Source organism: Nuphar pumila, chromosome 4 (assembly GCF_984573655.1).
Source record: "Nuphar pumila chromosome 4, dmNupPumi1.hap1.1, whole genome shotgun sequence".
Lineage (NCBI taxonomy): Eukaryota > Viridiplantae > Streptophyta > Magnoliopsida > Nymphaeales > Nymphaeaceae > Nuphar > Nuphar pumila.
In genome coordinates, this window is record NC_143252.1 from 10,359,637 (window position 1) to 10,372,472 (window position 12,836).

General features: G+C 35.1%; 1 protein-coding gene across 1 annotated transcript in view; it reads left to right on the plus strand.

Annotated features, from left to right (window-relative positions):
• Positions 1–7,497: 7,497 nt before the first annotated feature.
• LOC149839337 (uncharacterized) overlaps positions 7,498–12,836 on the plus strand; it is a 78,831-nt gene continuing 73,492 nt past the window's right edge. Inside the window, exon 1 of the mRNA XM_090002475.1 lies at positions 7,498–7,800. Coding sequence (XP_089858601.1) covers positions 7,675–7,800 — 126 coding nt within the window. The 5' untranslated portion in view covers positions 7,498–7,674. The remainder of the gene's footprint in view (positions 7,801–12,836) is intronic.

Below are 12,836 nucleotides of genomic sequence, written 5' to 3' on the forward strand. Positions count from 1 at the left end.
TTCAAATAATGTATATCGATAATTGACCGTAAGTATTTCATTTTCACTTATTACTTATCTTATAAATATTATATATTGATAGTTAATGTATACAAATTCTTGTGCAGTGTGAGGTTCGATCCACAAGAAGTAATACGAGATATTAGGAATTCACTACTTCAACATCTACCAGGACCTGTCGCTCAATAAAAAGAGTACCCGAAGGAGGTGTTAGACAAATTGTGGTTCTCATTCACGATATACAATTGTTTCTCATAGTTAATGTGTTTCATATTTAATTTTTTGTTATAGTCATGTCTACTAACTTTCTGAAAATATTTGTAGGCTTCGAATCACTTCACGACTACGATGGAGAAACATGATGCAAGGAAGGTGTGGCAGGTGACTGTCAATCGATTTGCAGACATGCTGCACAATATGAAGACTGCAGCAAGAAAAGCATCTGACAGGATAGATGATTCACTGCAATGGAAGGGCCATGAACCTCCTACTATCAGGTCAGGTGTTTGGGATGCAATGTGCGACAAGTGGGCGGGGTATAAATTTTGAAACCCCCCAGCGAAGGCTGCACAAAACCGAGCGAAAATGCACGATGCCCATTTACACACAGGTGAATCTAAGACTTTTGGAAGCCACCTGAAGAAAATGGTAACTCATCAATATATATATATATATATATTTATATATATATATATATATATATATATATTGTTAATTTTATAAGTATTGTTGCAAACATGTTAAATAATTCTTTTATTATTTAACTTCGCAAGAAGCAGAAAAAGGAGACATTGTGCCATATAAAGATGTGCTTGTTGAAATACATAAACGTAAGACCACAGGAGAGTTCATATCATAGAAGGCGAGAATGACAATGATATGTATTTATTATATTAATAAACATTGTAATATACAAGTTATCATAAATATTGTAATTCTTAATTATTAATTCATACTATAATCATTACTTTGTAGGAGTCATATGAGCAACAAATGATAGAGCGATATGGCGATGACTCTACTCAGCATCCATCATTTAATCCTGCAGCATGGGTGATTGCAACAGGTGAACCTAAAAAGGGTCGTGTGTTTGGGTTTGTGAGTAATATGAACACCTCACCAATCGTTGCTTCCTCCAGTCACAGCTCACAAAGTTCTCTCGTCAACATCAGCTCCAAGCATCCGACTGACCCGCCTAATTCTTGGGATGGTGTACGCCAACTCGTTAAGGACACAATGCGTGACTATTTACATGAAGCAATTTCCGATATTGTTCGTAATGAGTTGTGTAATTTTTTTCGGGACATAGGAACTTTGTCTGAAGGTGTCTCTCAGGTATGAAAGTTTCTTGTGTTTTGTTGCATGTCGTTAGCTTTCATGTTACTTTGATTGCCTTAACTTAGGTGCATTGCATATAATTTATTTCATTATATTTTGTTTATCAATACTAATATTTTCTTTCCTCTTGTAGGTTACTGGAGATAATAAGCGTAGAGGAGCTGAAGGGGCAGATCGAGACAATGAAGAAGATGACACATAGAATTTTGGCGATGATTAGATTCATGTGTTGAATTTATTGTACCTTCTTGTTGTTTCAAAAATGTAAATGTTCACTTATAAACAATTAGAACTTGACGAAAATTATAATGGATTGATAAGTTATTTTAGTTTTTTTTATATGTATTTTTTTGTGTATTTTGTTTTTTATACACAGAAAATATAAATTGTATCACACGATTTTTTTTTTCGATATTTATGTTTTAATTTTTTTTTAAATTTTATTTCTTGTTTGCGATGGCTATTTTCCATCGCTATTTACTACCGACGTCCAATTCAGCGACAGATTATGGACAAATATTAATCCATCACAAACATGAATCGGCCAACGTTTTTGTGTTGGATTATAATTCGTCGTAAAACCAAAATCTTCGTATATTGACGACGACCTTGCGAAGAATTATGACATTCGTTAATTCATCGCAAATTAGTGACGAATTTTGCAACAGATAATTTCTATCACTAATTAGCGACTATAATTTTACGATGGAAGCTATCTGTCGCTAAGCCGATGCTAATCCATCGCTAAACTATTTAGCGATGGATTGGCGTCGGCTTAGCGACGGATTTAGGTCATCGCTAATTCTCAGATTTCTTGTAGTGAAATAATTTTGAACCTCATGTGAAAAAAAATTAGTCTCGGAACAATTTTAAAAACACCTTGAAAATGAGTTTTGATTGTGACAAATTTTTTTTAAGAATCCTTTGGCTTGAGACTTGAATCTCATCAAATAAACCCATGTGGATTGTTTTGAATCATCCACAATAGTTAAGAAAAATGGGCCCTACATATAGACAGTGTGGAATATCCACCCCAAATGTCTATATGAGATCAATTCAAAAGGGCGTGAATGTAACGCCCCAAAATTGTATCAAAATTTTTGAAGAATATTTTTTTAGACACAACAGAATAATGTAATTGAAAACCGATACAACTTGGGGCGGGTTACAATAACACAATTGCACACACATTGGGTTTTAAGCACTTAATTAAAAGAATTAATGCAATTTGATACTTAATTAAATTCAGAGTTTACATGTTATTAAAATCCAACATAATAAAAAACATTTCAAAAAGAAGTTAGATTCCCTGAGAAAGAAGAATGACGATGATCCATATGATGTTGTTGAGCAACTCGTCATCACACCAACTTAAGCATTATCTGAAAATGTTGAAGTAGAGACATTAATCTATAAATCAAGTAGGTGACATCAAAACACATATACACATATGTGATCCAAATACAAGAGATAAGCATTGACACACTTTCAGATAAGTGACTAAACCATGCAACACATCATATCAGGATAAGCATAATTTACATTTTCTCAATCAATCATGCTTGCAGTCAAATTTCAGAACAAATATTCTACAATGCATAAATTCAGGTAAACAAGCAATACATTTGAAATCCTACAATCATGCACATACTAAAATAAATATCAGTGATTCAATGCTTGATGTTTTGTTTCTCTTTTTTAGCCTTAAAAGGTACATACTCAGGGTTCCTAACTCCGATTCAGCCAATCCAATGAGGTGTCTATTATGCCATATAATTTATTAGTCTCATTGATTAGAAGAATCTGTGAACTCTCTTCAGAATTTTCACTGGAGTGGTCTATGACTAAGAAACTCCCAATGGTCCATATAAAATCGATTTTTACTTTGCAAACATTTGAGACATACCACTTGGACCACACGATAGTCCTGCTCCCTACGATCGACGACTGGGAACCCAAAAAGATGCCTAGCTTTTCAAAGCAACAACGATCGACCTGTCAAGTGTACCACCACCATCACTAATGTAGTCCCGGGTTTGACTGGGTCATAGGTATTATTTAATATTAGGCTCATGAATTAATTTCAAGTGCTCTCAGTACACTAGGCCAATCTTCACTCAAGGAGATTCTATAACATAAGGTTGTTTTTAACTCATTCAAATTGTTCATACTTCAAACCCCATCTCTAGGTGACTTTGAGAATGACCTCTTTGAGGTAATTATGTGTGTGAATATCATATGCCTACATGATTACATAAAGGGTACATACATACTTCAGTCATATCTAAGTTTATTCACAAAATTAACATTTGCATTCTTTTATTTCTCATTGATCATGCGTCATAATGCATAATGCACATGATTGTATATGGCACATACATTCTTAACATTCATAATTGAGCATGAATAACATTTAGTTAGCATGCATATCAGACCACCAATTAAATTTAAGGATCATATATCATGTTGAATAATATGAAAAATGACTAGACACTAATACATGATAATTATGCAGTTTGGGTCTCTATTAACCTAATTGTGAAAAAGTCACCAAAAATCACAGGAATCAGTTTTAGCTCTCAAAATTTAACTGAGGATGCCTAACATGTCAAAAACACAACCTAGAAACAGTACTTCAAAATCAATTATTACAAAATTATGAAAATTCTTAGACTGATCCATGTTAAAAAAAATATAAGACAAATTCTATCAACTATAGAAATTTACCCTGAATTGAAAATCTTTTTGGGATTTATTGAGAACTCTTTTGACAAAATTCTTTTTAAAGAATATTCTTATATGTGTTAACTTTCACTCAAAATTTTGACAATTAATTTAGAATAATTTTGATTAGTTTTTTAGAACTTTCAAAACCATTGATCAGAACAGTCATGCTGACAGGGCAGAAAGCCTATGTTCTCTGTGATCCCTCTATCTCTTTCTTTGCTATGTTTGGTGCACTCTCTTGTCTTTCCCTACCCTAGCCCTCGAGCTGAATGTTCTCTCTGCGATCAATCCTCAAGTCGATTGTTCACTCTGTGATCGATCCTCAAGTCGATCGCTCTCAGAGTAATCGATCCTCAAGCCAATCATCCTCTCTGCGATCGATCATCAGTTGATTTTTTTCCTTCTTCATTTTTTAGGATTAGGGTTTCACTTTTCATTAGTTCCTCTACGACAGTCTCTTTGGTTTTCAATCGCCTACGAGAAGATGGTGGATGGTAGACAAGGAGAATGCATCAGGTCTTCCCCCTCTCCCCTTCCTCTTCCAACCCATCTTCTCCTTCTCTTTGTCGATCTAAGGTTTTTTCTTGGGTTTTGTTTCAACTTCTAGGGGTTTTTATTGTTTTCGTTTCTTCTTCCTTTTTTTGCAGATTGTGCACGAGGGGAACAATACTCGGGTTCAAAAGGTGAGATTATATTTGAAGAATTATGATGTGAGTTTGATGTTTTTTCATTTTATATTTGCAAGGTAATAAGGTTAGGGTTTTCATGTACCCAAGCAATATTTGATTTATGATGGCATTCTTGGTTTATTCATTTTACTTTATATATTACTATTCTTTTATTTATTTTCATGTGTACATTTTGAGTTTATTACTTAATTATGATACTTGTGTTGGAGATCTTTTAATTTCGGTTTTTGTACACTATTTATTTATTTTTTCTCATCATTCGGGTATTCTTATGCACTTCTATTTTTTCTCCCTTTCAACTTCAATGATGTGAAGAATTTGCTCCGAGTTGTAATGGCCATTTTTTGCTTATTGTGATAGGTTTCACATTTTCCTATTAAATTTTGGACTCATACTATTAAATGACAAGTCCTACTAAAGTTTGTCTGGTTTTGATTGAGTTTGTCCTTTTGGCATTTTAGTTTAGTTGAATGGTCTTTGTGAGTCATATATAAAATACTATTACAGAGAAATTTATTAATACAGGTATCTTCTTGTAGTTACTCTATTGCCCACCTAAGAACCATACATTTCTTATTATGCTTATCATTGTAGCTAAATATCTTGCAACTTTCTAAATGTTTTGCTTCTAATGTCATTCATAATCATATTCTCCAAGCATACAAGTGATAAATGTTTTCTATTCATATATATGTAACTACTATCTGTAAGTCAGTATATGACTTAGTAAAGACTATGTGCAATGTTGGCATAAGATGTCTAGAGGTCATGAAAGAGTCATAAGAGATCTCAGTTGACCAATTTACACATATGAGATAAGATAATGTTGTCAATATGTGATGTATGAGCAAAAACATGCTGAAAAATCATCATGGTGGTATTCTAGAAAAGTGTATATGATTGATTGCTCTATTAAAATAAATAAGTTTGATACATTATTTATACTAAGGGTTATGATAAAAGGGTGATTGAAAACACTATATATCTATATGAGACAAGTAGGGGTACTGGTACGGGTAGGCAAGACCCTCAAAAATTTCAGGTACACTTTTATTGAAACATGTATCTAAAAGTTTTAGTATGAGTTTCTAATAGACATTGATACGAGTTTTTGATACGTGGTTTTATTGATGATGGTAAGTTTCTGGAAATTACATCTCATTGTTTATGTTATAAGAATAATACCATCATATATATTACGACAAAAGAAATGCTAAGAAAAGAAAAGACTAAAAATCAAAATATCACCTAATTTCACTATATATTGCTATAGCAATGGGCCAATGTTTCAAGCGACATTTAAAATCAAGATATTGAAAGCAATATGCTTTAAAACAATAACTAAATAAAGAGAGGGATACAATTCTTGTGACCACCTTAAATGAAAACAAGTTTGGTACCAGTTTCACTTATATAAGAAGTTGGTCTTCTATATTATTAGCCACGAGTTTCATATGCATTTATAGATGAAACCAAATTTGGTACTATTTTCACTTATATAAGAAACCAATTTCCTATATTCTTAGGAACGAGATTGATATGCATTTAGAAACGAGTTTCCTGGTGTTTCTAAAACTGGTTTCAATGTGTACCAATACGCCTAAAACCAGACAAATAAGGCAAAATAAATATGGTTTCTATGCAACTATGGCATTGAAAGCCACATATAACTCTAGTATAAACATGAAGTAGCATGTTAGGGTTTTGTTGCCTAACTCTTGACTCTAATGAAGTCATGCTCAAGTAATGTGATTACCCACGGAGAACCCAACAAGGCACATGTGGAATGAACCCAACAAGCCACATTTGGCTTTTACTTCAAAGTGATCATTGCTTTTTTTACGTCAAAGTTGTTTTTATACGGAGTACTTTTTAATTTAGTAAATTTTGATATAATTGTTTCATCCACTTATCGTCAGTTATTTATGAATATTAAAATTACAACTTAAGGACTCGAGAAAATTCCATGGAGTCATAACTACGGGTGTCAATGGGCCGGGTTTAACCTAGATCTCACCCATGCCAAACCATATAGCGTTAGGGTTTGGTGATAAACTAAAAGGTTCAATTAGAAGCCGGGTATGATTTGTGAAGTTTCATACCAAACACTGGTCCGACCTGATCCATAAATTTTAAATTAAAAAAGATAAAAAATATTATTTTACCGGGTATGGTTTCTCTTATTGTAGGTGTGATTGGACCTGAGTCCGAACCCGGTACCAGCATTTCAAATCAACTATGGGTCTGGTCCTACCCAAGTCCAAACTAAACCCAATCCGTTCACACCCCTTGTCTTTTTTGTTTTTTAATTTCCAATTGAGAATTAAACGAGGGAAAATTTTCCTCTAAGATCCACCTTTCGCTTGATATTTCAAAAAGAGTTTTGTGTTTCAGAGTTGGTACTTGAATTGCTTTTTCAGGAGACATGATGCTCTTTTTGAATATTATGTAAAATATGGTACTGAATGAATATTAAAAAAGAAAGCCTCTCTCTCTCTAACGTTCAAATTGTATGCTATTTACCAGGAGTCCCTAACATTTTAATTATTACATTGAACAGCCTATTTTTTTCTTAATGACGGGTAACAACGGGTTAGACCTCCGCCAGAAATCGGTGGGCTTGGGGTGAGAGAGATCCTATTAGGTTTGTTGTACTAGATCTGGATCTGGGTCCAACAGGATCCTTCGTAAGAAAAACCATATCCAAGGCTGAATAAGGTGAAATAATATCAGATCTCGGGTTAGGCCCCATACATTTTCCCTTCCCGTTTTCTCTCCTTGTTCCTCCCACCTTTTTTCTTTTCCCTGTTCTGACTCTCGCCTCCTTTCCCAGATCTGCTTCAGAGAGAGAGAGAGAGAGAGAGAGAGAGAGAGAGAGAGAGGAATTGAGGATTCCTGGATCTAGAGAGGGGAAAGGAAGATGCTGAAGTTCTTGAAGGGGGTGGTGGGTGGGTCGGGTGGCGGAATCAAGGACCTCCCTTACAACATCGGCGAGCCCTACGCCTCCTCCTGGGGTTCCTGGGTCCATCACCGCGGCACCTCCAAGGTAAAAACACCTCCACCCATTTCCTCCGTCCCTTTCTCTTTGCCGTCGACCCCGTTGTTGTTCTTCGCCGCCGGCGAACGATCCGGTTGTTCCCGATTCATGTTGTTTCCCTTGTTTCGGAGATCGGCGGCATCGGGAAACAGATCTTGGGCGTCGTCCCTCGTGATCATCCACCTCTTTTTTGTCGTTTGGATCAGTTTGTTTTCCGAGAATTTTGGTTTTCGATGGAGTTTCACGATTTTGAGTGCGCCGATGCAGTGGGATTCGATAATTAGTAGGGCGCGCGATTTGGAGGCGGGCTGTTTATTGGTGGAAGTGTATAATTCAATGGTGATCCTGCGGACGATCTTGATGGATTGGATATGAATAGAGCGGGATTTGGGGGAATTGGAAATGTTGGTGGTTGTAGCTTGGGATTTGATTGCTTGGTTGTCGCCGGGTAGTAATGCGTTTGCGATCCTCAACCTACATTTTGATATCCATCTTGTGACTTTAGCAATTGAGATTGATTGACTCAGTGTATATATATATATATATTTTGTATGAAATGCTTTTTCTGGTGGAAAAGACTAACACGAACTAAAGAAAGTGGCGGAAGAACACCGATTAGGAGAATGGTTTTATCTGGCTGTAGTGGTGTTTATGGTTTAGAGAAGTCTATGTTTGCGTACACGACACGTAGTTTGTGTTCGTACAGACTTTTGTATTTAAACAAACAGTACAGATCTTTGGTAGAACAATGTGAGTGGAATTAGTGGTGTACATGGGTCTCGCATTCAAAATGAAGTTAAGAAGCGGTTGGTAAAAAGTACATTCCATTGTTAAGCTTGAGAGATTTTAGAACTTAGCGTGCATGTTTCAGTTTGTTTGCAGACAATTGGGGTGTAGTTGAAAATGAGCCTCTACTCCCGCGTTTTTCCACTTCTGGATAAATGTGTTCCACGTATGCTCCCCATTGAGGATAAAATAAGGCAAGCTTAAGCTAGCGATATTGAGACATGCCAGCCGTTGTGACCACAGCTGTTTTCCATTCTAGTTAATCAAGAGTAGTTTTCCTTAACTCACCCGAAAACTAAAGTATGCACAAAACAGGCGTATGTTCTCTAATAATTGAAAAGCCATTGAGAGGACTCCACCCTTCCAATAAAATGGATGATGTTATTAAATGCCATCCTCTTTTTACCATGTACAAACCCATATCCGGGACAGGATATAAAGCTTAAAGCTTAACTATAAATCATCTGGGATTGGCCCAATTGAATATTAGGTTGGACCTATTGTCACCTATTCCATAGGTTTCAGCCAATTTAATTGGACAGCTTTAGTTTCTAAAGAAAAAATGCTTTAAGTAAATTGAATATCTTTCCACATCATTATTAATTAGTTAATAAGTTAATTGAGAAGAGTTGGACTTTATAGGATGTAGAGAGTGATATGTACTTTGGTTATTTTTGGATTTTATATATGTATTAGCGTCAATTGTTCCTTGGGACAGCTTCGCTCTCATGTGATGCTGTATTTACTTGCAAACTTATCTCAACTATTAGACCCTTACATGTATGAGGTGCTAGTCCATAATCAGTAGGTTTGTTCTTTGCAGGTCATGGATCACCAAGACCCTGAGTGATTTGCTAGGGTAGAATCAGGGTCAAGGATTTTGTAGTAGACAGTGAACTATTTTTCATTAACTGGATCATGAGTAGTTATTGTAATGAAGTATGCGGAATTACAAGGCTAAGATGCAAAAGCGTACAAATATTAGCAACAAGTTTCATTTGAGAAAGGATGTACCTTCTGGGAGAGTACGCAACTTCAATACCTAAGAAGTATTTTAAGAAACCTAAATCAAACATATCAAAGTTTTTTTTTAAAATATTTTTAATATCACTAATTCCTTGTTTGTCACTTCCAGTGATAATCATATCATTTACATAAAGCAGAAGATTAACAACCATAGAACTTGTACTTTTAACAAAAAGAGCAGTGTCAATATAACATGAATGAAAACCCAGATGAGTTATAACATTACTAAATTTATCATGCCAAGCTTTTGGAGCTTGTTTTAGACCATATAAAGCTTTTTTAAGTTTAAGGATTTACCTTTTTCAATAGAAAACCTCGACGGAGGATCCATATAAACTTCTTCATTTAATTCACCATTTAAAAAAGTATTTTTCATATCTAGTTGGTAGATAAGCCATTTTTTAATAGATGCAACGGCTATGAGGGTCCTAACAATAGTCATTATAGCTAAGGGGGCAAAAGTTTTTTCATAATCAATACCATATTCTTGAGAGTACCTTTTAGCCACTAACCTAACTTTGTACCGTTCTAGAGACCCATCACTCTTCGTTTTAACCTTAAAAACCCATCTACATCATATAGATTTCTTTTCTATGGATAATGAAGTTATTTTTCATTTTTTAGTTTTTTAAAGAGTTTTAAGTTCTATATTTATAGCTTCAACCTACTGAGGAATATTTTTTGCTTCATTATAATGTGATGGTTCATGATAAGAATGTAATGCTATTAAACATGACCTATATTTTGGTGTTAATGTGTCATAAGAGACAAATATATTTGGTGGGTTGGAGATACAATTGGATCTCCTAAGTGAGGTTTCTTCTAACGATGAATCTTGAGAATATTTTTTTAAAGCATTTAGAAGATTCCTTTGTTCACGTCATGTATAAATTTGCATAGGTTTATCAACAATATCATTATTTATAGGTGATTCTTCTGTTAAAATGTAAAACTGTACATATATGTATATATAATAATATTATATTATTATATATATATATATAAATACATTTTTAATTTCTTTCTTTTCTGTATTTTTTTCCTTTATTTTTTGTTTTTATGTCATCTAGTTCAGTTTGAACTAGAATGACTGTTGCTAGTCAAGTCCTGTCCAGACTTGACTAGCAATAGAGCTGTTGGACTGACACAGTCCAACAGCTCTTAATAGAGCTGTTGGACTGACACATTCCAACAGCTCTAAATAGAGCTGTTGGACTGTGCCCAACAGCTCTATTGAGTCCTCTTTCAGCTGTGTATATAAAGGGGTGCAGCCCCTCTTGTATTTTACTCCAATGCTTCTTAAGCAATTGTTTTTTCATATCAATAAAGAATACATTTTTTATTTTTATTTTGTTTCCAGTTATACCCTTTTTAAGGGTTATGCTTTAGTGTCATTCTTGACACTTGCTCTTGTTAATCAAAGCTCGTGTTTCGAAGATCCCCATTTCATTTCATGGTATCAAAGCCGCGGAAGTACTAAATCTTGAGGAAAAGCTGCCTCGGTTTCCGTGCCCGTTTGCAAAAGTGTTCGCCACTTGAAGAGAAGTGTTTTATCACTTCATTGGAGAAGATTTCACATCTTGTTGTATTGTTTTTTTTTTTTTTTCTTTCTTTCTCATTTTTCTTCTTGTTTCTCTTCTATCCCTATTCTTTCTCTCCTTGTAATCGATGGATGACAATGATAAAGTCACCATCATGCCTATGAAACTAAGCGATACGAACTATGTAACATGGGCTTCAATCATGAAGCACCATATATGGGGAAAAGGCTTATGGGGGATTGTGGATGGTTCCGATTCGGAACCTAAGCTATCTCTTACTAAAAAGGAGGGAGATAAAGAGGTCCCTCTATCGGAAGAAGAGAAAATCAAGGCTATTGCCTCATACGAGAAGAAATGGAAAGAATGGAGAATATCTCATGCGAAGATAATGTCATGGCTTATCAATAGCGTTGACATTAAAAAATGCTCAAGTCTTGCCAAATTTGATCATGCCGATAAGGCATGGGAATACCTTAAGAATATGTATTCCCTTAAAGATATTGCACACGTGTGCAACCTCCAAGAAAAAGTTCGAATGATGACACAAGGAGACAAAACTATTCGTGAATATTACAATGGGTTGTCCGAACTTTGGGAAGAACTTTCCCTTTTAGAACCAAAGTGGCATTGTGCCGAAGACATCGAGCTTCGTCAGAAACAACTCGATGCTGAACATTTTTACCAGTTTATCACTGGATTAAGGCCGGAATTTGAAACCACTAAATCGGCCCTACTTCACAGGGGAAAAATTCCTTCTATTGTTGAAACTATTGAAGAGTTAACAATGGAAGAAAATCGTCTCCGGAAAGGTTCTTTAAAAATTGAAGATGATTCCGTTTTAGCCGTGTCTAGACCAGGGAATCATGTTCGATCATATAGGCCTCCTCACTTTAACCGACAAAATGGTGACTATGATAAGAAGAAAGTTATTTGTCATCACTGTCATGAACCGGGACACTACAGGCCACAATGTCCCAAACTTAAGGAACTGAGAGAAAAAAGAGCTGCAATTGCTGGATCGGAGCCTAAAGATCAGGATGCACCAGTTTCCCTGGCCCAACTAATGGAGATTCTTCAGCCTCTCATCAAAGGTGCCTCTTCCTCATCTGAAGCTTCAACCGGCGCAGCAGCCTCATCTTTTTCTGATTTAGGTAAAATTTCTTGGCTTCTTGACTCTGGTGCATCTTTTCATATGACCCCAAATAATCAAAGTCTATCCAAATGTGTTAAAAATAAAACAAGTGTGTCAAAGGTCTTTACTGCTGATGGGACTTCTCTTGAAATAGAAGGAATAGGAAATTTTGAAAAAATTTATAAAACAAAAAATTTTTTTATTCCAGAAATTAGACATGTTCCCAAATTAAATTTAAATCTTTTATCTGTATCTCAAATTTCTGATTATGGGTGTAATATTTCTTTTTCTTCTCATGGTTGTTGGGTACAGGATCGCCAGTCAGGCAAGCTGATTGGGGAAGGCCATAGAGAAGGAGGACTCTATTACATGGATTTTTTGGAAATGCCGAAGAAAGCTTTTTGTTATAATATTCAAAAAATAGAGTTGGAACTGTGGCATAAGAGACTTGGTCACCCACATATAGCCAAAATCCAACATTTTCCAAATTTAGGGAAATTTTGTAACTCTGAATCATTTGATTGTAAAGATTGTATTCTCGGCAAAATGAAAAAATTACC